We start from the raw sequence: 27,194 nt of genomic DNA on the forward strand, positions 1-27,194 counted from the left end.
CACGTCCATAGTGGGACGTGGTCCAGAATAGTCCCACAGCGAGAGAGATTCTGATTCACGTGGGCTTTCTATGTCCTCTGTGGTTCAATTAAATTTTATTTAACAGCGCCAAATCACAACAACAGTCACCTCGAGGCGCTTTATATTGTAAGGTAGACCCTACAGGTTCAAATAAGTATCAGTGATATCTCATGTTTACCTTCACAACAGTCTCACCTTTATTTTCTCAAAGATCTCAAAGCATACAAAACACTTCTGCTGGTCAGCAACAAATATTTTAACAGCTTTTGAGGTTTGAATTTAAAACTTTTTTTCACAGCTAAAAACCAGAAAGCAGCAGAAGACAAACCCTGACCGATGAACATTTAATCCAATGATGCAGCTTTAAGTTTCTTTACATTATTTTGCAGGAATGAGTGATGTGCTGTTACAGTCTTGACTGTCAGCAGTGAACAAGTCTGATACTGAGCGGGCAGCTTCGACGCGCTCGGCGGGTCGCTGGGGTTTAGCTGGCAGCGGCGGGCGCCGTCTTGCTGCAGAGCCGTGCGAGCAGACCAGCCATCTGCAGCAGGGAGTTCACGCCTTCAGCTATCCGCATGTGGGTGTAGCCGATCTCCTGCAACAGAAACAATGAGATGGGACGAATCTGCGTGTAAAGTCGTTGTTAAAGGAACAGCTGAAACTTTTAGGAAACGCAAAACTGCACGCCTGCTCGACTCAGACGGTCAGAAATGAGACAGTTTAAATGAAGTTACCTTTGAGTATTGTAACTGAAGAATCACACAGTCACAATACTCAGGTTACCAACAGTTTTTACTTCAGTCACACATCTGACCTGGTAAAGTTGGTTTGTATTTTAATAACTTCAGATGTTTCCCACAAAAAATATAAAAGCAACTCAAAGTAGCCTGAAAATACACCAAGAGTATCCCAGTGAAATTAAAATGTACAAGGATCCGTGAGCTCTGAAGCCAAGACTTGCTTCAAGAAATTATTTAGAATAAAAAGTAAACAGGGATTTCTACAAAGCAGATTTCAACACTTGAGCTCCTCCAGCTCAGACTGACCAGCAGCTTGAAGCTTAAAGCTGCTGCAGTGCTCGACTTCATGCTCCGTCAGACCGAAGCGACACCATAAAGTGCTCACGGGTTTCTGCCTAGAGACGAGCTGATGAGTGGGACTGATGGATGCAGACGGTCGGTCACGGTGAAGCTGTTTCACTCCTCGATCTGTTCCCGTCCTCACCTCAGAACAGGACAACATAAATAAATCATGGAAGCTGGAATGAGTTTCCAGGGAAGGAGGTGGCTGTGGAGAGGAAAGTCTGGATATCTCAGCTCTGACATTTGCCCTCAGGAACACGATCCAGGTAAAAATCAATGTTTGGGTGCCTGAGCTCAGAAAGTTCAGAAAAAATTTCCACTACGAAAACCTAAAACATCCAGATCTGTAACAGCAGCGGGGAGCAGTCCATCAATGATGTTCAGCACTTTGTTTAAGCTTTCCTTTAATCAGTAGCCATCAGTAGAACTGCTCCTCAGTTATTATTCATATTTCCTGAGCGCTCAGATGTATGCAAGTGGCCACCGTCCGCCCAAGGCAGCAACCCAGCAGACAGCAGCATCGTCCTTCCTGTTTCTCCGCGTGACAGGAAGCTGAAAAGGAAAGCAGATGACAGCTGCTCGAACCAGCACAGTTGACAGTAATTTAAATTTAGAAAATAAACAGCGGTACGTGAGCCCAGTGAGAGTAAACAGACATTCAACTGCTCTACCGGAGCACTGAGTAATCACATCCTGCATGGGCGTGGCTTAGCAGCCGCTGACTTATGCCTGGGTGCCGCTCACAGTCTGACAAAGATTTGCATATTACAAGTCAGCCTTGCAAAGAGAAGCAGCTCTGAGTCCCGTCCCCGTTTCCTAGTTAACAGAAAACCTCCAGAGTGTGTGAACAGCGCTGACAGTCCCCCGCGGGTGCCTCCTCCATCCATCCAGTCAGCAGGGGATTTCCCCGTCAGGTGACTCAGGAGGGAAATTCAGTCACATCTGGTGCTCTAACAGGGATCTTTGTATAGCAGCGTGAGACTTTACTTCCTGTTCTGTTGCGGAAGAAACCTTTGGTTGAAAGTTGGTTTCAGTTCATTGCCTACAGTGCTTAAAAACAAGAAATAAGCAGAAGCCTCAAGAACCTGAAACACAAACGTCAGAGGAGGAAGAAAAAGCAATGAGTGAGGCGTTTCCTCTGAGTGAGGGTGGGTAAACAGAAAAACGTGACCTCACCGTCAGATGCACACTAATAAATCTGACCTCTGCTACTATTCTGAGCAAACGTCTCAGACCCTGATCACATGATCTCACAGACCCGCTGGGCATGTTTGCATGTAAAAGTTCTCAGATGTATGCTGGTCCTCATGCGTGCAGGACCTTCCAGAATCTGGAGTTCCACTCTGAAGTTAACAAGGAGCTGGTGCAGTGAATTAGTAGCTGTGACACGCGAGTACCTCGCAGAGTCCTGAGCAACCTGCTGACGCTCCAAGGACGCTTTGAGTAAACGATGAACGTGATGAAATAAAGGAACTCAACTGTAAAAGATTTCAGTGATTTAACGTGAGCGTTTAAGTGAAAGCTGAGTCAGAAGTTACACCAAAGAGGAAGCGGCCACAGAAGGACGCGCTCAGGGTCAGCAGCAGCATCTGTTCCACGCGGCAGGATTTCACCGTATCCAAGTAACATTAGGGTTAACTCTCGGGTTTCTGTACTCCGAAGGTGGTTCACTTCCTAATGGGGTAAATCGCCATGGCAACTATACTGCAGACCAACAGGTATGAAATCATCGTCTACTGACCAATCAATTCTCCAGAAAAAGACTGTCATCACTCCTGGAGGACTCTCTGCTGGGAGAGCAGGAGCGTCTGAGGAATTTGTGTTTGCCTGATCACTAACAAATGTTTACTTCTTTTTTTCCTGTTCGCAGCACAATCAGACACTTTTCTGTTAGCATTAACATCTGAGGTCGTGTCCAAATTCATGTGCTGCATCCTCCTGAGGACCCGGCCTTCGCGGTCTACGTGGGCCGGGTCCTCAGAAGGTCGGGTAAGCCGAAAGTAAACGGCTGTGAAATTGGACGGTCGAGCCTTCAGATTTGTGTCACCGCTGTCTCGGTGGAGTTTAATGAACTCAGCCGTCTGCTCCTTGCTATCTAAAAATATAACAGGACACTGGCGTAAATTCTTGACCGTCTCGGTCAAGAATGTGGTGTATAAATGTAGTTCTACCTGCTCGTCCCCGATGTCTCACACTTCTGTTTAATCAGTTTTCTGTTTGACGTTTATTCAGCTGTGTGAAAACTGTAACTTTAATCTCAGCCAAACCGATTTACTCACGAAAAAACACTGAAAAAGCCAAACAGTAACATTTGTAGGTTGTCTAAGTGACTTATATCACGTTTAACCTGAGTAGCGAAAGACCGCGATGATCTGAAAATGATGTGCCGGAGTTGTGCCGTTCTCTGCAGCTTCAGTGACCCTCGAGCTCCCGGTCAGCTATCGAGCTGGTGGGTAACAGACGTCTCCGAAAACGTCAAAGCACTTTTGCAAATATGCGATATCTTGATAAACCGAGCAGATATTTGATGTTTACACAGCTACATTCGCGCCTGAAAATATGTTAAAAGTTTATTTTGTGACCCAGAAAGAATAATAAGAGTAATTTTAATTTTAGTAGCGGCCGCCATTGTTGAAAACTGGAATTGGCTGGGCCGCGCTATGAACTCTGGGATATGGTGGGCCACGAAGGACACACCCGACCCATCCTTCAAATTCGTGGAAAAGGAGGACGCATTTGTCGGCTGCATTCGGAGGAGTCGACGAATTTGGACAGCCTTCAGCGCGTCGCTGTGACGTAATCGGTCCACGAATGCGGCCTCAGGAGGAAGCAGCCCATGAATTTGGACACCCCCTGATACTAAAACAGAACAACTACACTCTCAACTCATATCTTGTACAAACACTATATTTGAATTCTGTTTATATATTTAATCTCAAAAGTGCATCATGCTGTCACGGGAATGTCCTTGAATTAATGTGGTGATGTATAAGTGTAGTTCTACACTGACTGCTTACCTGCTCATCCCCGATGTTTGGTTAAATGAGTCCAGATAACGACACCTGCCTACGAACTCACTTCTGAAAACACTAATGGCGGCGTACGAGTGAAGGGCTTTATTTATTTTTATAAACTGCTGATGCTGATATAATAATCTGCCTTCACAGAGCAGCTGCCATGTGCCGGGACCACCAGAGGTTTACAAGTTGTCACGATCAGCTGATTTTTTTCGGCGCCGTTGATGAACTCACCTTGATGAACTCCAGCTTCAGGTACTCGGCCATCTGGTAGGTCTTACAGACCCTGAAGATGTTCCCGATGATGTCCACTGGAGAGTAGCCCAGCGCCCACAGCTGCTCCACGACTTTGTAGGCCTCGTCGATGTTCCCGTCCACGCAGTGTCCCAGCATGCTTTTCACCATCAGGGGGTGGGGCTCGTCGCACACCTTAAACACGTTCTCGCTGTTGATGTAGCCAAAGCCGGAGTGAGTGGACTGCAGGTTGTTCAGCGCCTGGAGAGAAAAGGCCAAAACAAGTTCAGAAAATCCATGTTCAACCTCTGGGATGAGCGCCTGACTAAGCTCCGCCCCTCACCTGTCTCATGTCTCCCTGCGCAGTGAAGATGATGGCTTCCAGTCCATCGTCGGACACTGAGAGGCGCTCTTTCTCCACCACTTCCTGCAGCCGGACGAGGATCTGGCCGTCGGTCAGTTTGGAGTAGCGCAGCACGGCGCAGCGGGACTGGATCGGCTCGATGATCTTATCGGAGGCGTTGCAGGCGAGAGCGAAGCGCGTCGTCTTCGAGTAGATCTCCATGATCCTCCTCAGTGCCTGCTGAGCTCCGTCTGTCATGCTGGGAGGATGGAAACGTCACAGAAACTGCTCTCAAATCAGCGTTCACACAAGACTGACTATTTTACTGTCAAACAGCTTCACCTACACCCCCACCTGCCCACCCGCGGCCTGAGGTAACCCACGTCACTCAGGCCACTCACACAGACTCTATACTCACATCAAGTCCTTTGCACTACTTATATGTTTTTCTCCTATTTGTTGTTTATTGCTGCACAGCGTGGAGCACCCATCATTTTTTTGTACATGTACAATGACAATAAAGGGCTATTCTATTCTGTTCTATTCTAGTCTTTACTGTCAAACAGCTGCTGCCGAGTCACATGTGATGGAGGGCAGGTACAACTGAGCAGGTTGTCCGGCTGCATCTACGCATCATGACTTTTTATTTTCATTCACAGCTTATATTAAGTTCACTCTGACGAACAGCTTGACTAGATTCTCACATCGCATGAAGTTTATTCACCAAGCGTCCGAGTCTAACGATGTTAGATCCACTTCAAAGAAAGTTTCACTAAAACCAGTTAACAGAAACAAAACCAGCAACAGTTACTGGCAGCTACGTTCATCACAACGAATCACCTCAGTATCGCTGCCATCGGAAACAAGTGAGCTTCTCCGACTCATCAACCCGTATCAGACTCCTTTCACAAACATTTACAGCCTCTTAGAGTAAATAGAGACGAACGCTTCTGACCCGGCATTGACAGCCGAGGTAAGCGGTGGACTGACAGCCTGTACAGGTGGGGAAAACCTCTGGGGATGACCTGGTCCGGAGTCACTTTGCAGTCGGAGTACGCTCGCCACAGATGAATGGAGGCCAGAGTTTTTGGGGTGACTCGGGGGTTAAAACGTAAAAAAGCCGACAGAATATTGAAATTCATGTATGTTTTTATTTATTATTCAATTATTAGTGTTGATATTATTCAAACATGTTAAAATGTTGTTTGTGCAAAATGTATATTATGACACAAACAGAAGGAGTCGGTCCCCACCGTTATGGGACGATATCGATTTAATGTTTTTGATATCTTGGCGGACTAAAACCGATTTGTCCTACAGCAGCCACCGTAGCCAGGAGCACACCCTAGACTTGGAGGGATGAGAAAATAACTCCGTTGACTGCAATCTGCTGACATCTAGTGGTGGGATTTTCCACCTCTGATGAAGTGTGTGATGTCAGTAAAGTTTTACTTGCTTGTCATTTTCACTCTGCACAAACGGACTTCACGAGCGAAGGACCTCGGCTTAGAGATTTGTTGGTTTTTTGTGCTTTTTTAGAGAACAGTTGACTTTCGCCATTGTGGGCAATGCAGTGCTACTGAAGCTTGACTCGTTCTGTGTAACTGGCTTTCGTGGGAGCAAAGCATGTTTTCTGGAGCTTTCACAAAGACGGGGACCAAGAGACAAAAACTCAGTGTGAACATGACCGACGAGGGCACTGCCAGCAGAGCTTTCTTGTTGTCATTATTCCGTACTTCATGTTACCTTGAAGTTTTAGCCGAAGTATTGGAATTTCCTTATTTTTGCTTACCTGTCGGCTTCGTCCAGAATGATGATCTTGTGCCGTCCTTTGGGCAGTGTGACCTTCTGCTGAGCAAACATCTTGATCTTGTTCCTCACCACGTCGATGCCCCTGCAGATAAAAAGCTTACAGTCAACTCCCAGTCCACCAAACAACCAGAGGTCGTCCTGAGCGGCGCCTCACCTGTCGTTGGAGGCGTTCAGCTCCAGCACGGCGTCCTTCATCGAGGTTCCCAGCAGAGCGCGGGCCAAACACAAGATGCTGGTGGTCTTTCCAGTGCCGGGAGGACCTGAATAACAACATGCATGACTCAGCCAGGGTTTCCCAATTATCTGCCTGGTGGTAGGTGGTGATTATACAGCACACATCTTTAATGACTTTAAAGCGTGAGAACACAATTCTTGTTTTGTTTTTAAATTGGATTTTTTCTAATCCACACAGGTTCATATATAGAAATATTCCCAGACTAATATTTGGTTAAATGTCCCTTAGCAAGCTGCACTTTGACCTGATCCTTTTAGTTGCCATCAACTAGCTTCTGTTATAACTGACTGGATATTTGACCGCTGTGGTGAATTGGTGAGTTTCCTGATACAGGCTTTATTAGCCTGTTGCACAGAAGAGTGACAGGAAAGCAGAAGGAGAGAGAGAGGAAGACAGGCAGCAAAGGGTTCGGATTCGACCCTGGGCCAGCCGCCCTCAGCCATACGGCATATGGTCACCTGCTCATCACTGTGAGCTACACTGGCGGCCCCACAACCAACTTTTAAGTGTAGTTCAGAATTCTCAGAGTTGAGATCAGACTTTTGGAAAGGCCATTGCTTAATGTTATCCAAAACTACTTTTGATGTGTGTTTGGCCCATTAGAACCAACAACAAACACACAACTGTGTCTTAGTTTCAACCATCTAATTGATTTGATTTGAGATCAAGCTGACTAATTGGGAGATTGTCATCCTCCTGCATCCTTTGTGGAATGTACCACTGGCAGCAAAACAGTCCCAGAGCATGATGCTGCCATTACTAACGGCTTGACAGTTGGTGCAGTGTTCTTGGGTTTTCAAGCATCATATTAACTCCTACAAATATACCTCCTTTCATTGAGTCCAAACAGCTCAATCTTTGTCTCCTCTGAACATGAAACTCTTCTCCAGAAGGCATTTGGCTTGTTCATCTGGGCGGCTGCAAATTTCAGGTGAGCTTGAAGGCGTCGATTTTGGATTATGGGCTTCTTCTTTGGTCATCTTAGTTCACGGACATGCAAAACTGGCTTCACTGTGGACAGTGACACTGGTGGTCCAGCAGTTTCCAGCTCATGGTACTGTTGGGCCACGACGGGTCCTGAGTTGTTCAGGAACATCCTAACAAATTTCCTTGCATCTGAGGGGAAAAGTTTAGGTTTTCCTCCAGACACATCTAAATAACTTTACCTACGTGCATTTGTCCAACCTTACAACCTCTAAACTGCAGTTGTTTACAAATTACTAAAAGATAACTCTCCAACTTGTAAATTTACAGTTGTCCTTGTTAGAACTACACCAGGCTCTGAACATTCATAAATCCAATGAATACATATATTTTTTTTAATTTTTACATTTATTAAAGATGTATGCTGTACAATCATTTCATCTTGGAAAAAGAAAAGGTCAAAGAAATGAAAGCCCTAAATGACCCTGATAGTCATACTCTGATGACTGGATGCACAGCTGTATTTGGGATCTAGTTTTTTTAAGTTGTGCGTGACTGAGCTCAGTCAAAGAAAGCGTGATAAACGGCACGTGGTCTTTAAAGTAAACCGATGAGGAACATAACACCATGTGTCAGAGATCTGTAATGTTGCATTACATTTTGGTAAAATGATGGTCAGATTTCCATCATAAAAAGAGTTGTGCTTCTCAACTCTGAAAATGTGCCTTTTTCCCCCTGTAGGTACAAAAGTCATTTAGGAGTTTCTCAGCAGGTAATCAAACTTTTGGTAACTTAGTTCTTCCTCGAAGTAGCTGAACTGTTTCTTCTCCTCCATACAGGCTTCCTGTAAATTCATCTCTAACCTAGCGGCAGCCTGGGGAGCACGTAACCCTTCCAACCCTGTGCATGAGAAGTCCTAACCGTGTAAAAGTCCTCACTGACCTGCGATGATTATGTTGGGGACGTTTCCCTCTCTGGCGAAGACCTCCAGCCTGCTCACCGTCTCCTCGTTTCCCACAATCTCGTTCAGCTTCAGCGGCCGGTATTTCTCCACCCACGGTAGCTCGTAAGCGCTCCCGGAGCCTTTAGACGAGGACTCTCCGGCCTCCGTGTCCGCCTTCTGTCCGCTTTCTGTGGGTTTCTGCTTACACTCAGTCTCCGCCATCTCCACATCCATGATGTCTGTTTCTGCTCCCTGACAGCCCGCGAACGGAGGTTTCCCTCCCTGACAACAGCGCCACAGCAAACAAACTCCTCATTGGCTGAGTGTTTATGGGCGAAGGTCGTGATTGGCCAAAGAAAACCTCGCGATGTTTCACATTCACAACAGTATAAACGCGAGATGTCAATAAAAAACAAAAAACGTTTCACGTAAAAACGAATTTATTTACTCTTTCAACTACATGTAATTGTATTTTTATTTTTTTTTATTTTTTTTTGGGGGGGGTCTTTTCAAAATCCAACATGAATGATTTACTTTAAAAATGCAACGATTAGTAGATTATTTCAGTACAGAACCATATTGTTAACAATTTAAATAATCATTTTAATAGCTTTAACTAAACATTTACTCATTCCTGCTCATTTGTTATTGACATTTTAGGACCTTCTTGTCATGCTTGAAGTTTTTTTCCTTCTGTATAAACAAAAAATACATCAGTAATGCACATTTCTCACCGTTTTCTTGCTATTTTACATGAAAATTATTTACACGTTGTTTTCAGTGGCTGCACGTAGTTTTGAAATGGGTTATATCCTTACACACAGGCGCACTCATGCTCAGTATCAATTATTAGGTACACTGGAGTTTAAGTTGGTTCTAATGGGCCAAACGTGTTCCAGGAAAATTACACCAATACCACCACCACCATCATACCACCAGCAGAAGTATGAACTGTTGACACAAGGCTGGATCCATGTCTTTATGTTGTTTATCCCAAATCCTGAGTCAACCGTCTGGAAAATGCAGAACAAATCAAGGCTCAGAGCACGTAACATTTTTCAGTCTCAGTTTCGTGTTATTAGCTGACAGTAGTGGTCTTCTGCTGCTGTAACTCATCTGCTTCAAGGTGTTGTGTATTCAGAGATGGTCTTTTACATGCCTCGGTTGTAACTGGTTGTATGGCTTGCTGCCTTCCTATCAGCTCTGACCTCTGGCCTCAACAACACATTTTATCCCAGAGAACTGCCAAGATACAACACAGAACGGGACAAATTAAATCGATCTTCTAATTGAAATTATTTTCTTAATTTTTTGCTGTGTTCAATTTTGTGACGTTTTATTAACTTAAAAAAATAAATTTATTTAAATGAATTCTTTACGTTTGCTGCTATTTGTTTATGATTCTCTCCATATAAATTTTTATAAAAATTATATATTTTTATTTTTTATCTTTTCTTACTTATCTAAACGTAGTCTGTTTGTTTTATTTAATATATATATTTTAATTTAATACATTAGTTATGGTGTTTTGCTTCCCCTGCTGGTGACTCCGGGGTAGTTCGCACGTCTCCTGCCGGAATTCGTCATCGTCCGGGTCTGAGCCGTTTCCTACTTCCGCAAACAGAGGGCTGCGAGCTTCCCCGTTTATCGGCAGATCAATGCGGCGGCGGACTTCTGCTTCTCATTTCCTGGCTCTCTTTAACATTTCCGACACCTCTGACATTTATGAGTGATTGATCGGCGTCATGACGGCCAACAGCCGCTGCTCCGCCGCGGAGTCCCCGGGCCTGGAGACCCAGCGACGTGAGATCGAGTCTCTTCTACGGGAGTGCGAGCTCCGCGCTGGGGAGAGCTGGTGAGAGTCCGACCGCCTCTCCGCTCCACACATACACACACACAGATAAACACGGTGACAGGGCTAACGATTATCTCCACACGGGTAACGCTGCTAAACGGTGATTAACCGCTTTAACTGTGGGGTGGAGCAGCTTTGGTGTGGCTGCTGGAGTTTTTCTGGGACGGTTTAACGGCTCAATGCTACGTGTTAGCCGTGTTAGCTTATGCTAAGCAGGCAGACGTTGCTCTGACCTAGCATGCGCTGTTAACGTTAGCCTGTCGACCAGCTGTCTCCGGTGAGGCGTTCAGGGTCGCCTCGTATCCCCCGGATCGTGTTTTTATTTATCACCGAAGCCGAGCCGGTCTCAGTCCCAGTTTATTCTCCTCTGGGCGACCTCCTGCTCATTTAGGAGTTGGAATGCAGAGCAGGGCCGCCAGTAAATATTTTCAGTTTCATTTTCCAGTGAAGAAGGAAAGATTTAACTTGCAGTTTTGTAAAACTATAAAACACTCTGTCACGACTGAAAGTCAAATAGAAAAATATGATTGAAACATTATCAATTATCAGCAGGAATGATATTTGTAAATCAGCTGATCAGTCAGCTCTTCATCAGACCGGCTTTTCAAAATAGTCTAATTAGTTCGTGAAATAGTGACAATCTATAATTTATTAACCTGAGTTTTCATCTGTCGTCTCATATATACCGATCTCTCTCCACTTACTCACAGTTAATATTTTGCCCTTTTAAAAGGAAAGAAAGTTCCAGTGAATTAGCTTTAACACCCAGGTGAGGTGAGGACACGAGGCAGGAGTCTTTGTGGACTGTGATGTTCACAGAAGACATTGTGATTTGAAAGACAGGTGGCTGAGCTTAAGGTGCTCAGATCTTCACAAGGAGTGAGCAGGATGGGCGGGAGTGGAAATGAGTACACAAGCTCAAAGTTAGAGTCATGGGTGAGATGGTTTGGACACGTGCAGAGGAGGGATAGTTGATATACTGGACAAAGGATGGTGAAGACAGAGCTTCCAGGCAGGAGGAAAAGGGGAAGACCTCAGAGAAGATTGATAGATGTAGTGAAGCAGGACATACAGACGGCTGGTGTGACAGAGGAGGATGCTCAGAGGTGGGATGGGGTGGGCAGGAGGCAGATGATCTGCTGTGGCGATCCCTTGTTAGGGGCCGACTCCACAGTGTAGTGGTTCAGACCGTTTGTGCACACAGCAGGAAACACAATTCCCTCTGGTGCCCACGAGGAGCAGCTGGAAGTAGCTTTATTTCTACGTGTTAGGCATTAAAAAGAACTTGGGTAGGCTATCATCACACATCCTCGACAGTTTGGTTTTTCCTTGTTTGCTCGGTGAGATTAGATTTGACTGCACAAACAGGAGAAGCGTGCAAAGTCCACACCATGAAAACGTCTTGTTTCAGCCAAGTGAACTTAGCTGACCAGAGAGTAAAAGCAGCATTAAATGTCTTATTACTGAATGTTATAACTGCTGCGTTTTTATTTTTGACCTTTTCTGGATGGATGGATAAACTTCAGCAGACACTGAAGGAATCAGCGCTGTGTGAGTGCAGCCTTTATTAAACCCGGCAAGTCTTTGAAAACACGTTTTTATTTCGAGTTATTTCATTTGTAAAAAGCTTTCAGTGAAATATTGTTTTATTAAAACATTTAAAAGACGATGACGGTCAGGGAGAATTCTGCTGCGATCACAGAAAGTACCTTTAAAGGGAAACTCGGTGTGTTTACAGGTGCAGCGAGCTGCTGATTAACTGAGATGCTGATTGACAACGGCTGCATCAGACATGCGACAGGAAATAAACAATAAAATCCAGACGCTGGTTAGAATCAAAAAGCAGGCCAGCGGCTGCTCACAGGTTTACAGTGAGGCCATCCAGGCTGACAGTTTGATGCTTCTGTTTGGGGCTTTTGCTCTCATTTACACCTTCAGGAAATCAGCCACAGATGGAAAATTATTTATCCATACAAGAAAGTGCCAGCTACATTTTTTATGAAGCGTCGGCAGGCAAAGTGGTTTTCTGTCAAACAGGAATAAAAGAATAATGAGTCCTTAAAAGCAGAACAGCACAGAGACCGAACGCTGCAGTCTAACCTCTGAGGACCGATGCTGCGATGGATTTTCATTCCAATCCAAACCATCAGATTTATTAACGCCTGCCACTGTGACGCTTCCTGCTCTGCTGCTTTGGTTTTAGCAGCTTTGGTTTCACATCTAATTTTGGAGCAGGTCGTGTCTCTGCTGCAGCTTCAAATATGACAGAAAGTCTCCGGCTCGATGAAAACAGGTTAGAAATGTGGGATCATGAAGTAATGACTATGTTAAGCTCCGGCTTTTGCTTCTGGTCACAAAGAAAGCAGAAGAAATCCCAAACATTAAGATCAGCATGAATTTATTTTAGCAAAACATCCGATATTTGCTGCTTCTGGCGTCTCAGGATGCAGTGATGTCACACTAATGTGAACTGTTTACGGTAATTTATGTAATCTGTTCTTGATTTTACATTAGTGTGATTTCCCAGCCTGCTGGTTTTGTTTGGACTGTTCTTAAAAAGAAAATCCACTAAAATAAAACCGTGACAGAGAAATAATGTTTCTGACACATCATCCTGTCACTTCATTTTTAGGCAAAAATAATGAAAATAACAACTTATTTAAAGGTTTTGGTGCCTTCATCAGGATATTTTGGGGGTTTCCACACTTTGTTTTTTTGTTTTATTTATCAGGTATTAACTGATTATTTAAGTAATTCTTACTCCCATTCCTGGGAGTAATCTCAGGTAAGACGTCGATTCATTCGTGTTCGGCTGATTTGTTAGCGGTAAAGTTTATGATGGAGGCAGCAGTGTTTTATGAACGTGTCCTCAAAGAGCAGTGTAATAATCTGTGTGTGTGTGTTGTAGGTATGTGGTAGATCGCCGCTGGTTTGACCAATGGAAGGAGTTTGTGGAGGCTGGAGATCAGAACTCGACGTCTTTCCCGGGTCAGATCGACAACGCGGAGCTGTTCGAGGGTCAGTTACGCTTCGTTTGCTTCAGCGAGACACAAAACGATTTGTTTTCTTCAGCGAAGTGTCGTGTCCTGCTTTCAGATCTGGACTCGTACCACCTGAAGGATCGTCTGGTGGAGGACGAGGACTTTGTGCTGGTGCCGGCAGAGGCGTGGCACAAGCTGCTGTCTTGGTACGGCATGGTGGACGATCAGCCGCCGCTAGAACGCAAGGTAACGTCACCACGCGCCGCGCGGTACCCTGAGTCCAGAATGAGAGCGGAGAGTTTTTGTTGGTGAGGGTTTGAAACACATAAAAATGAAAAACCTCCCCTGATGTAAATCTGGCTGCTCTCGCCTTCAAGGCGTCTCCTCGCACTGCTCTGGGCTGCTTGGAGTCTGGCTGCTGTGTTTACATCACTTCCTGGAATCCCTGTTTTGCATCTCTTTCTCACATCTGAGCGCCGCCGTCAGACTGAGGATCAGTGCTGACCCCCGAGGGCGGAGCAGCAGGGCAGGAACGTCACCGTCACTCTTTCTGTTTCTCGTCCTCCGACTGTCAACACAGTTTTCCTGTAATCTCGTGAGAAAGGACGAGTCTTTTAAGCAAAACTAATATTGTCACTGATATGACGGGTGGAATAAAATGAAATGATAAAGAAACAAGAGGGCGAATGAAAACGTTGACTTTTTTATTAAGCGTCCGTCCTTAGGCAAACATTTGTCTGCACGCCATCACCGTCTTTGTTCGCTACGTGACAGATTTGGCAAATTTGTCTCTTGACTGAAATAAAACTTCACGATGAAGACTCGTGTTTCTGATGAGACTCGCTGCTGCGAGGTGCGAAACAGCAGCAGCAGCCAGAGCTACACGAGGAGGCGAGGAACGGCAGCGAGCAGAGAGCTTTATGGGCAGACCCGTGAACTTTTACCATAATGAGTCTGCTGGCAGCCACGCTGTGGTGAGCCGACCCTCAACTGGTGACAGGAGGAAAGTCCCAGCAAAGTAAATCATTCACTTGTGTGAAGCATTGGTTTAATGTTGGATCAAAGGGTAGGAAGCAATATTAGTAATGGTTATGGCTCAGACAGGTTAGTGTAGTGACAACTGTGTGTGTGTGTGTGTGTGTGTGTGTGTGTGTGTGTGTGTGTGTGTGTGTCAGGTGGTGGACCTGCCCAGCACTCTGAAGGTGGAGGTTTACCCCATCGAGATCTTCCTCTGCCTCCACAGCAACATGGAGAACGCCGTCACCACAAAGTTCAGCCGAACCGACAGCATACGTGAGTCCGTCTGTAGGTTTGTGTGTGTCGGCGAGGTTAATGCTAACGAGAGGAGACGTTCACGTTTAATCGGCCTTTTCTCTCCCTAAAGACAAAAATGCTTCGTAGTTTAGTTACTTTCTCAGACTTTATAAACCACGCTCGTCCAAACCTGCCGGCTGCCGGTGCATCCATGTCATCCAGGTTACATGCACAGGAGCGGCTTCACACCGCGTGACGCAAATCAAACACAAACAAAGGCGGCAGACAGAGTTTGGAAACGAGTGAATAACCGCCTGGTAACAATGAGTCGATAAAGCTCAGGCTACCCAACCTGTTCTCAACCAACTAGCTGTGAAGGGGAGCTGCTGTCAGTTCATTCAGAGGTTACCTGTTTAGGTAAGGAGAAGGCGGGGCCTGCTTTAAATGTGAGCTCATTTTCTTTTTATTAATCAGATTCAGTTTTAGAGCACATTTGACAGCAGCAGCTGTGAAGATGTGTGATAAATACATATATAAAGTAATAAAGAGGTCACTGCTTACAGTTACTTATTACTGAGGAAAACTGAAGCCTGTGAAAGGTCGTCTTTCTACAAACTAATAACTCAGAAAGATTTAAAGACTAAAACTGATGACATTCACTCATGAAACTTCACCTGAGGACAGATTCCTCGGTCACCACATACAAAGTCACGCTGCGCTGCAGTGTTTTGGGTCGAAGCATTAATTAAAGGAAGTTTAACTTCCACGGCGTTACAGAGTTCTCGCATCAGTTTCAGTGCTGTGGTCTCTCTGTTTCACGAGCAGGAAGGGGGCGGTTCATCACGAGCATCGTGTTAACACGTGTTCGTCTTTATGTTAACAGGAAGCTGATGGGCAGAATATGTTCCCCTGAGGGTTCGCGAACAGCTGTTTCAAACACGGTGCTTCCTCTGTGTGTGTGTGTGTGTGTAGATTCGATCCAGAGGGCGATGTGTCAGGCCTTCTCGGTACCTCCGGGCTCAGAGTGCCGCCTGTGGATGAAGAGCTCGGACAGCAGCTGCGAGCGTCTTAGGAACGTGCACATGAGCGTGCTGGACGCCTGCTTGAGCTCGGGGATGGTGAGCATGACGCTACAGTCTTAACGTCGCTGCATGTGTGGAATAATTCTCCATGTCCGGATGACGTTTCCCACTTCCTCATAGCACCACTCTAAAATAACAAGCTGTCCACCTCAGAGATAAGCTGGAACGTGTGTGTGTGTGTGTGTGTGTGTGTGTGTGTGTGTGTGTGTGTGTGTGTGTGTGTGTGTCAGACGGTGATCATGGAGACGAGGAATGCAGACGGCACCTGGCCGAGCTCCAGGCCTCAGATCATGTAAGCGCACTCGCCTCTCTCTCATCGCTGTCATCGTTCTCTCCACGTTCCGTCGTCTCTGCTTTTCTTCACCTGCTTAGTTTTAGTTTTTTTGCAGGAATTTTTTTCTTGTTCCTTTTTTTATTTGTCATTTCCTCATCTTTGATTTCACCTCTTCCTGTTTGGAGAAGTTGCGTGATACCATCACCATCGTGATGTTTGTCTGTCGCTCTCTCACAAACCAGATGTCACAAAAACTGTTAAAATGCTTCTTTCATTGACTCGACTGTTGATCTGAATGATGAAATGTTAGGACAGCTGTGCTCTTTAATGAATTCAGCTGGTCTGAGCATGTTTCTGCTGACTTTCCCACATATTTGGTCAGCTGACCCTTTGTTTTGGTTTCCTGTTAAAAAGCAAAAAGGCGTTTCTGTCACCGTAACGCTGCTCAGGTGTTGTAAATGCTCCCATGTGCGAGTCTGCTGCTGACTCTGTTCTCGATTGCAGGAGGAACTCTGTGGAGGAGCAGGACTCGTACAGAGGGCAGCCGGGCGTCTGCGGCCTCACCAACCTGGGCAACACCTGCTTCATGAACTCAGCGTTACAGGTTTAAACTGGTTTTTTTTTTTACTTTGGTTGCTACACCAGACACATGGATCATGTGTTAGAGAGAGATGTCACATGGCTGAGCAGGTGACATCCATCAGGGCGGGGCCTGGGTTGGACTCCAGCCGGGACCACTGACACAAATACCTGATACTTGCGAGTGTCAATCAGGAAGTGCAGTCCAGACCATTAGCATGCACCATTTGTATAAATGCAAGCCCGGCGCTGACGATGTTGCTGCGTCGAACATGAATGAAAACAGGACGCTGTGATTTACAAACCTTTTGTTTTTATCTTCTGCTGTAATCAAATATGTGTTTTTGTGATTTTACACGGCGTCCCGACTTGTTCTGTTTTTTTGTTTTTGTTTTTATTAAGTATGCAGTGACTTGTTGGTCGTGGCAGAGGCTGCAGGTTTCTTCCTGTTAAAAGGGAGTTTTTCCTTCCCACTGTCGCCAAAGTGCTCATATGATTGTTGGGTTTTTCTCTGTATGTGTTATTGTAGGGTCGACCTTACAGTATGAAGTGCAATGAGGTGACTGTTGTTGTGATTTGATGCTGTATAAATAGAATGATTTGAACTAGTTTAGTTTGTAATTGGACATTAGACGCTTTTCTTCTTCTTCCAACTTGTGGTTTGTCGTTTGTGCTACGGTCCCGCTCGACTAGAGAACCAGATTAGAAGACTTCATTGTCATTCATAAACGTATGTTTGGTGTTTTCATTGTTGTTTTCATTTTGGCACCTTCAGTGAGAGACGTTTGCTTCTCTTTCACTCGTCACTCTGACTGCAGCTCAAACGCCGACACGTGTGAGCTGCTCGACACTGAAATGATGCATTTGGCAGCTGAGTGTTCAGGTACTGTTGAACATGTGCAGGGTGTGAACCTCAGAATAAAGCGGAGGGTTAGTCCAGACATGTGTAACTGTCTAAATATGGCACAGACTGTATGTTTTGGTTGTTTTGTAAAATAGTCAGATAAAGGTTTTCTGCATTTCCTGGCAGAGCAGAGGTGAAATGCTGCAGCGTCTTCCTCCCTGTGTCTGATCCCTCTCGCTCTGTAATTATGTTGCTCTGACGCAGCGCCGAGCTTTGTGAAGGAAATCCCTGGTTCATCAGAACTCGAGGACATTTGTGCATCTTTGAAGTTCTCTAACTGGATTTTAGCAGTTTCAGTTTCACAGCGAGTCATGAAACCTGCTCGGTGCATAATTAACCCTGTGTGGTGTCAGTGTTGCTCCTTGGATTTCTGCAAAGGCACTTGGAGCTGAGCTTCAGTTTAATATTCACTGAAAACATCACTTCATGCACGAGAACACTTTTTTAACGTTTTAATCAGATGCCGTCACTGCAGCGTGCTCTGACCAGGCGCCGTCAGCAGCAAAGTTCTTGTTTAAAATAATAAAAGCAAACAGTCGTCCATCTCTGTGTAGTTTTATCCCCGGACTAAAGTATCGTTGCAGAACTTGCAGTTCAAACGGTTTTCCTCTGGCCCTCGAACTCCTCAGTTTATCCTCGGGCTTAAGCAACTGTTTCAGCTCCTCCCCCCTTAAGCTAACTCTGTTCTGATTGGCTGCCCATCACTAACAGATGTGTAGTAACTCCTGTGTCCTCGTCTCTCTGCAGTGTCTGAGTAACACCCCGCCCCTGACGGAGTACTTCCTGCAGAACTCCTATGTGGATGAGCTGAACTTCACCAACCCTCTGGGAATGAAGGGAGAGATCGCCGAGGCCTACGCCGACGTCATCAAGCAGATGTGGTCAGGGAGGCATTACTCTGTGGTGCCGCGCGTCTTCAAGGTAGCCGCACGTTACCCTGACAGGTGTCCCGTTACACTCGGGTGTGTTTCACCTGTAGAGTCGAGCCAAACAAACACACTGACGTACCCTAAAGCTGAGGCTGCGACGTCCAGAAGAGCCGGAGTTTGTGACTCGGCACGACAGAAATGACACAAACTGACCTGAAAACATTTTAAATGAACATTTTTAAGTGTGATTACATTTACACAGGAAACTACAACAGATATAAACACAGACTTTATTAATCCCACCTATTACAGCAGGACAAACAACAGGAAGAAATGTGAAATTAGAGATTTAGTAGAAAACTTTTGTCTCTATTTTGTTCCCAATTGAAGGAAATGTCATGAAATCCCAAATAAACTAAACTATCAATGCAAAACAGAAAAACTCAAAAAGTAAATGCATAAATTCAGTGAAGTGAAAGCCTTCAGACTCAAATGCTTCATTTTCATGTCCCAAAACTTCTCTGCTACTCTCACAGTGTTTTACAGAGCACATAAATATCTAAATGATATACTAGAGGATGTGTGTGTACATATATTAGTAGGCTGATGTTTCTGCAACTAAACTAAAACTTGAAAAATGAAACGTTAACATCCCAAATGTACTGAAGGAAGAGCAGAAAGCTACAAACGTAGAAATACTTCAAGAAATACTTGAATTTACTTCTTATTTACTTAAGTAAATTGTAGTACATTTACATCCAGTGGTGTTGGGCGGAGGTGAGAGACTGGGGGGCAGGGAGTAATCTCTGATGCGTGTGGCAGAAGCTTCGGTCTGACTGAAGTGGTACGTTTCCCTGCTTCCTGTTTGTGTGCAGACGAAGGTGGGCCATTTTGCGTCTCAGTTTCTGGGCTACCAGCAGCACGACAGTCAGGAGCTGCTGTCCTTCCTGCTGGACGGGCTGCACGAAGACCTGAACAGAGTCAAAAACAAAGAGTACATCGAGCTGCGGGACGCCGATGGGCGTCGGGACCAGGTGAGCGGTGCCAGAGCAAAGGCCGACTCCAGCTCGGCGTGTGATGGGCTTCATTTCACTTCCTGTCTTTAAATTTCACCTTTCAGTAATTTTCTCTGTTTGAAAGCGTCTTCGTTGGTTTTAGCTGTGATCAATTCAGCTCCTGTTTAATCTGACAGGAAGTGGCGGAGGAGGCGTGGCGTAACCACCTTCGGCGGAACGACTCTGTGATCGTCGACACTTTTCACGGCCTCTTCAAGTCCACGCTGGTCTGTCCAGAGTGCCACAAGGTTTCTGTGACCTTTGACCCATTCTGCTACCTGAGCGTCCCGCTTCCTGTCAGCAAGGAGCGTGTCATGGAGGTGTTCTTCGTCTCCCTGGACCCGTACGCCAAACCTGTCCAGGTAACCGCTCATCACTGACCGTGGTCGTGTAGTTCTCTGCAGTTACACTGAATAAAGAGATCCAAGTGTGTTTCTGGTCTTTGGTTCTCTTCTTATCCAGGAAAATTCTAACTTCTGTGATGTGTGTGTGCGTGTGTGTCTGCAGCATCGTGTTGTGGTTCCTAAAGCAGGAAAAGTGTCCGACCTCTGCTCAGCTCTGTCAGAGATGACCAGCGTGCCGCCCACTCAGGTCAGTGTGTGTTCAGAAGGTTTCGGTTCGGTTAAACACACTTTTAACCTAAACTGAAGATTCTGATCACGTGCAGATCAAAAGTGGTTTCACTGACTGCACATTAATCCAGCCTTTGTATGTTTCTGGCTTCAGTTTGTAACGTGTGGGCTCTGTTAGGGCAGCTTGGCATGACTCAGTTCAAAATAATCCTTCTTTATCTTACACTGGGCCTCATTTCATCCTGTATGAAGCAGACTGTCCCTTAAAGCTCCTCCCCCTGACTTTATTTTCCAGATGGTGGTCGCTGATGTCTTCAATCATCGTTTCTATAAGATCTACAACATGGGCGAAAGTCTGAGCGCCATTCTCGACCGAGACGACATCTTTGTGTAAGGAAAAAAAAAATCAGTCCTCTAATGACCAAACACAAAAGACTTTCTGTGACTCACCTGCTGAACCCGTGTTCAGGTACGAGCTGAGCGTGCTGGAGGAGCAGCCTGAGGAGCAGGTGCTGCTGGCGCTCTACCTGAGAGAGCGCTCGCACTACAGAGACTACGGCTCGGGCGGCGGCTCGTACGGCACATCGCTATTCGGACACCCGCTGCTGCTCAACGTGCCGCGCAGCAGCTGCAGCCAGGAGGCGCTCTACAACCTGTTCCTGCAGAGACTGGCGTGAGCAGAACACGCACGCACGCACGCACGCACGCACACACACACACACAGTTTTTGAATATACTGAGTTTTGCTGGGCGGTGTCGCTGTGTGCAGGCGCTATGTGCGACTGCCTGATCCGTCTGAGGAGTTGGAGGAAGAGGAGGAAGATGATGAAGAGGAGCTGTACAAGACTCAGACCAACGGCATCAGTGATGGTATAAATCTTTACGTTCTGAGGTCTGATGCTGCCTTTCGTTTCATGTTGTCATAAATGTATTTGTTTGGCTTCTGCAGTGTTTTTTTTTTTAACTTTTCCTCGAGCAAATATAAAAAACGCTGACACAACGCGTTTGTGCGTCTTTCACACGTTTTTTTGCGTTATCTGGGCTGAGTGAGCTCTGCAGCTGCTGCTGGCTGCTTTTGCGTTGTTTTCTCAGATGACGAGCAGGAGGAAGTGGAGCCTGCTGGCCCGTCCCAGACCGATTACTCCTGTGGTGACGCGACCCCCAACAGGAAATCAGACGGCAACACAACAGAGCCACAGGCTGAGGAGAACCACATTCAGCCTTTACCGGACCACGGAGACCCCGGTGAGAACAGTAACGGCTCCCAGAGCCAGACGGAGCCCGGCTGCAGCGGAGACGCCAACAGCGCCGATGACATGGACCCCGGCGAGCAGTCAAGCGGCCCCGCAGAAGCCGACCGCGGCTCAAAACCTCCAGCGGAGCAGCCTCATGAGCCAACCGAGGAAGAAAATGAAGAAAACAAGCAGGAGGAGGCTTGCTCTCCCAGCCCGCCAGCCAATGAGCATCCGGCTAAGAGGAGGGCGTGTCACGTCAGGAGGAAGCGTCTGTTCAGCATCCAGGCGGTCAACTCCAACGGGACGACCGAGAGGGGGATGGGAGAGGGAGGAAGCGCCGTGTCCTTCAGCTGTGAGTGTGAACGCACAAACACAACCTCTGTGACATCACACTGATGTCACTCATCAGTGCGATGATGATGATGATGATGAAAGAGCTTCACAGACGGATGAGAATGAATCAGAATAAAATGAAAACATCTGAGTGGAGCCATTTGCTGCCCCTCAGTTCAACCTTCAAGTAAGCTTTCTTCTGATTGGCTGCCTCTGCTAAACAGTAGGTTTGAACAGCAGATGGGCGGAGCACAGCTTTTGGCTGATGGGGATTATTGGTAGATACTGGAAACTTGAACCATGCTTAACATGGATCAGTGCAGCAGGAGAAGCAGAATAACCATGTTATCAGACGATGTCACATCCTGTCGTCAGCGTATCAGCGTAGCTCACGCTTCCTTTGTCTCTGCAGCTCAGCCCTACGTGGCCATCGACTGGGAGCCCGACATGAAGAAGAGATTCTACAACGAGAACGAGGCTGAGGTCAGCGCCAACATTTAAGCCCTCGATAAAGCACAGACTGTATGTAACACATTCACAGGGCGTGTTCTGAATCACTGAGGGTAATGTGTTTAAATACAAATGGCACTGAGTGGGTCACAAAAACAACATGACCTTATGTGTTGGTTCATATAGAGACTGATCTAAATTATCTGGTGTTTGGTCAGTGGTTTAAACAGAGGCTCTGTAAACATCCAGCGTACAATAACAGCATTCCTGTAACATCTTGACAGGCTGAGCGGTTTGAGGACGTGATTTAACACACAGGTGCAAACAGAAGGACTCTGACTGTGATGAAACCTGAATGACAGACGTTTAACACCTCTGACATTAAAATCTGTCTTTCCTCCTCCTGTGTAGAAGTACGTGAAGCACGCCAGCATGGAGGTCCCTCAGCAGCACATGACTGTTCAGCTGCAGCAGTGCATCGAGCTGTTCACCACTGTGGAGACGCTGGAGGAGGAGAACCCATGGTAACACACACACACACACACACACACACACACACACACACACACACACACACACACACACACACACAGAGTAGTGAGAGTCTGAGGAGAGCTGACCACACTGTGAGAAACCAGTGAGAAGTAAACTGGTGGACAAGCTCGATTAAAAGACTAAATACTGTGAAGGTTTCACCTGTTTCAGGTAAAGACCAGCATGAAACATCTGCGTCTGTTACTGTAACGTCCAGATCCAGGGTGGAGCTTCTGTCCCGAGTTTGAAAAGCAGATGCCGTCCACGTTTTCATTTCAGTGGTGGTAATTTAACCTGCTGCGGTGCTGGGTGATCTACCTCACCCAGTGCCCTCTAGTGGTAGCCGTGGAGTCAGATCACACTTTCAGTCCAGTCAACAAAATGAGTGTGGGCAAGCGTGCAAACCTGTATGCATGCGTCAAGGTTTTACATTCATCAACATGTAAAATCTGATGAACTGAGATGCTGGGCGGCATGGTGGTGCAGCGGGTAGCAAGGCTGCCTCACAGCAGGTCCTGAGCTTGAATCCAGTCTGGTTCTCCCCGATTACTCCGGCGTCCTCCTGCCTCCTGCTTGATTAACCCAGCAGCGGCGTCCCCGAGGGGCGCCGGCATGATGAGATATTCTTTGTTTCATAGGTTTGCTGTTGTTTGCTTCTTTGACTGAATGATGAAAACCTTTCATTCAAAGCAGCAAAATCTATCAGCAAAATAACACTCAGCTGGATAGTTTAGTGGTAAGACTACACGCCTTCGCAGCAGGAGTCGCAAGTTTGATTCCCATCCGGTATCGAAAAAGGGTCCTGGCTAGACGCCCCATGCTTAAAAAAACAACGACCCCTGAATGTCGCGGCTACATGTGCAGCCTGTCCGCAGTTGGGACACAAGCATGTTCAGTATATGTTGTACTGCGTATGTGACAAATACAATTTGTATTGTATTAAAAAAACTTTACACTGCACAGCTTTACTGCAGATACTTAATCTGCTCCGTGTGTGTGCTTCAGGTACTGTCCGGTGTGTAAGAAGCACCAGCTGGCCACGAAGAAGCTGGATCTCTGGTCTCTGCCAGAGGTTCTCATCATCCACCTCAAGAGGTTCTCCTACACCAAGTTCACCAGAGAGAAGCTTGACAGCATTGTGGAGTTCCCCCTCAGGTACACACACACACACACACACACTGATGGAGGAGTCGCACACTGAAAGCTGACATGTGTTCATGTTACAGAGACCTCGACTTTTCCGGCTTCCTCCTGAGGAAGACGCTCTCCAGTGAGGAGCCTCCAAGCCGCTATGACCTCATCGCCGTGTCCAATCACTACGGAGGCCTCAGAGATGGACATTGTAAGTTCGTCGTTCATGTTGTGGTCAGTGATTTGTTTGTCACATGACTTTAACCATCACGTGTTTCTGCAGACACCACCTATGCGAAGAACAAGGACAACGGTCAGTGGTATTACTTTGACGACAGTAAAGTGACCTACGCCATAGAGGACCAGATCGTGGTCAGTACCCCCCGCCCCCACGCTTTCATTCATTCTCGCACACACCTGTTCAGTCGTACTGATTTCACTCTGATCTTGTCACCTGACTAACGATCATTGGAAGCGGCAGCGCGTTGTCTTTATTTGAATCAGGCCAACGTAATGTTTGTCTGCGTCTCTCCTCCCACAGACCAACGCTGCCTACGTTTTGTTCTACCAGCGACAGGACAAGATCAGAAAACCCACACTGCCCGCCCCCAACACAGGCCCCACCTCCTCCAGCCAGACATCCAGTGACACTGCTTCCTGCAAAGACGACGAGGATGCCGCAGAGCTGGGCGCTGCCTCCGCCTCCAGCATCACTATGGAAACAGAATGATTGAGTAATTTGGTTTTCTCCATCAGAGCAGCCTTTTCTTTGGTTTTTGTCTTTATTTTCTCAGTTTATTTATTTTTTTAATTTTATGGTGACGACACTTGAACTTCCTCTAACGACGTCTCTTCATTCCAAGTTACCAAAAGCAGGAAAAAGCACATCAGCAGGCGGAGCTCGCAGCTCCTCCTCCTTCACCGTGAACTCTCGACACTCAGGTAGTTTGGTGCACAAAGACTGAAGGTGACGTTTGCTGGAGGGCGGAGCTTAAACTCACACCTGAATACAGAAAAGCAGTCTGCTTCCTGCTTCAGGGAGGAACTGAACTCTGGCATTTAAGCTCTGACTGTTCACATTTATAAGTTCATCTCCTCTTGACTCAGTTTTTGTAATCTGACATTCAAACGTTTGAAAAGCTGTTTAATTAAAATCATTTGAATTTTTCTGGATGTCTGATGCTCGTCCAGGTTGGGAAGACCAAACTCCAGATTAGCGCGCATTCGGAAGACTCTTTGGCCAATCAGCAGCAGTTCTGCAGTCAGCTGACTTTTTCTTTTCCTTAAACTGTATATAAAAGACAGACAGTCTCATTATAATCATGAGTGAGGCTTAAACAGCGACTCATCGAGCAGCGTTTAGTGAGGTCACAGAGAGCGAGGGTCGTTGTTCCTCCACACCTCCATACAAACACAAGTCGCCCCCTGGTGGTCGTTAGAGGGCCGATTTAAAATACCAGCATTAGTTTCACTTTCACACATCTGTTTTATTTCTGCAGTCATGCAAACGTCTGCGAGATTTACCACTAACAGAGGTCAGAGGTCACCGCACACTTTCACCTGCACTGAGGTCATTCCAGTTCATTTTTTTCCCTCTTTACATCAACAAACACGATGCCGACGGGCGCCGGCGAACGTGCCCACCAGCATTCGTTTATCTGGGGTAAACCTCGCAGACGCTCATGCGTCAGCTGACTGAAGAGGCCGCGCTGAGAGCAGACGAGTTCACGTTCACATTGTTGCATTTTCCACATTCAAAGTTTTTACAATTATTCAAGCTGAGCGAGTTCGAAAAGCCAGTTTCTCGTAGCAAATGTTTGAGGCAGAAACTAAATGATAAAAGTTTTTAAAGTCATCTTCCTAAGACACGTTTAGGAAACGAGCACAGAGATGGTTTCAGTTAAAGCCTTAATTCGCGAGCAGCTCAAACCTGCGACGACCTTTTGTATTTGCTGTAAAGTATTCGGAGATGCACTGATTACAGCGGCAGCTTTGATCCGAGTCTAAAACAGGCCAGTCTTTTTTTAAGTTGTTGATTTCACAGCGAGTTCATGCTGAATCTGATTTAACAGAACTAACGATGATCAAACTGACTTTATGACTTTAATGCAGTGATTTTTTTTTTATTATAAGCGCCTGTAAAAACGCCATCCTCTGAACTAAAGGACTGAAGTTTGTTTTTCCCCTCCGAGTTTCGATTCGTCCTGAAGCGCAAACATTTGTTGATCTGACGTCGTTTAAAAATCCAGCTCTGAACTGCAGCTCAACGTCGACCTACGACAGATAAAACTATTAAATACTGATCCATAAAGCATAGTTTCACTTCCTTATTTCTTCTTTCTAAACAGGCTCGCTGAAGGGGATTATGGGTAATCAGAGGATCAAACAAAGCTGTCAGGGATGAGAAATGAATTTTTCTCTGTATATTTTGGTCGTTTTGTTTCGGGTATTTATTGTTTTAATGGAATAATTGCAGCTGTCACATGACTACAGGTGGTGTGGGACATTTTTCGTATTTATACGCAAACCTTTGATTCAGGCTGAAAACACAGGACGGGTGTGCGCGTGCAGAGGCGGGCGCAGAGCGAGCTGCTCACTGATTTTTAAACCAGCGCTGTGTACAGTATTTTTGTATTGTAAGTAATGTAAGATTAATATGATCATTCCTGGGTGGAGCAGCAGGGAGGCTTGGGGTGATTTCTTTCTTTGGTCTTCCTGTCAAATATCAGATGAGAATATTTTATTGTACTTCAATCTTTTGATATGAATAAAACACGATTATTACCAGACATCCAGTTTTCTTGTACTCTTGGCTTCTGTCTCGTTATTTTAGCTTGAATTGCGTGTGTGACGAGGAGGACGCGCTCACACATCGTACAGGAGACGCATCCGTTTTTAAAATGACCACAGCTGAACGAGAAGTAGAACTAAGTTAGCAGCTAAGGCGAGCTTACTGCACAGGAGCATGAGGCGCACAGACACCCGCTCATCAGTGCTCCATAACAACCACATCAAACCCCAAAGTTCACTCAGCACATCTGGAGCTCAGACTTCTTGGATGGTCTGTAAACAGCACAGCAGCCGTATGATTGGTCAGATTATTAAAACAACACAAAGATATGCACGACTCAGATGTTCAGATACAGCCACCTGTCATTCAAATAGGCCACGCCCCTAAATTTGAGCTTTACTAAAAATTTAAATTGATCTCAAAACATCCAGACACCAAAAACTGTCAACATGTTTGCTTCATGTGAACCTTTAACACGGGGACTGACTCACTGCTGGAGCCTCTAGTGGACATTTGGGGAATTGCAGTTCTTTTTGCAGGCTTTGTTTCACTGACATCAGGTTTTTACCTTCCTCCACCCGTGTGTGGAGCCACACTGAATGTGTTCCCACCACCACTGAAACAGACTCAGCTTACCGGGTACAAGCAGAAAAACAAAGGCCGGCAGACTCAGGAATGAAGAGC

The 27,194-nt window shown here is 46.0% G+C and overlaps 2 protein-coding genes across 3 annotated transcripts; one reads left to right on the forward strand and one right to left on the reverse strand.

Annotated features, from left to right (window-relative positions):
* Positions 1-194: 194 nt before the first annotated feature.
* On the reverse strand, positions 195-8,920 carry rfc2 (replication factor C (activator 1) 2). 2 transcript variants are annotated; one of them, XM_084916198.1, is made up of 6 exons: positions 8,611-8,919; positions 6,664-6,769; positions 6,490-6,591; positions 4,698-4,956; positions 4,355-4,615; positions 195-616 (listed from the first exon to the last, which is right to left on the reverse strand). In XM_084916198.1, the coding sequence occupies exons 1-6, from the start codon at positions 8,843-8,845 to the stop codon at positions 506-508; spliced, it is 1,074 nt and encodes a 357-aa protein (XP_084772324.1). In that variant the 5' UTR covers positions 8,846-8,919; the 3' UTR covers positions 195-505. The 2 variants fall into 2 exon arrangements, with proteins under 2 accessions (XP_084772324.1, XP_084772325.1); XM_084916199.1 differs by lacking the exon at positions 195-616 and adding an exon at positions 623-1,655 and having other exon boundaries at positions 8,611-8,920.
* Positions 8,921-10,185: 1,265 nt separating this feature from the next.
* usp11 (ubiquitin specific peptidase 11) lies at positions 10,186-26,525 on the forward strand. Its single transcript, XM_084916175.1, has 21 exons — positions 10,186-10,466; positions 13,375-13,484; positions 13,563-13,693; positions 14,623-14,740; positions 15,674-15,819; positions 16,014-16,075; positions 16,562-16,661; positions 18,288-18,461; positions 19,285-19,443; positions 19,602-19,826; positions 19,972-20,055; positions 20,332-20,426; positions 20,506-20,709; positions 20,806-20,906; positions 21,129-21,623; positions 22,017-22,087; positions 22,466-22,578; positions 23,594-23,743; positions 23,815-23,930; positions 24,003-24,091; positions 24,261-26,525. The coding sequence occupies exons 1-21, from the start codon at positions 10,357-10,359 to the stop codon at positions 24,447-24,449; spliced, it is 3,042 nt and encodes a 1,013-aa protein (XP_084772301.1). The 5' UTR covers positions 10,186-10,356; the 3' UTR covers positions 24,450-26,525.
* The last annotated feature ends 669 nt before the right edge of the window (positions 26,526-27,194 follow it).

This window comes from Perissodus microlepis, chromosome 20 (genome assembly GCF_051167445.1).
Source record: "Perissodus microlepis isolate ML-2025 ecotype Zambia chromosome 20, ASM5116744v1, whole genome shotgun sequence".
Classification (NCBI taxonomy): Eukaryota; Metazoa; Chordata; class Actinopteri; order Cichliformes; family Cichlidae; genus Perissodus; species Perissodus microlepis.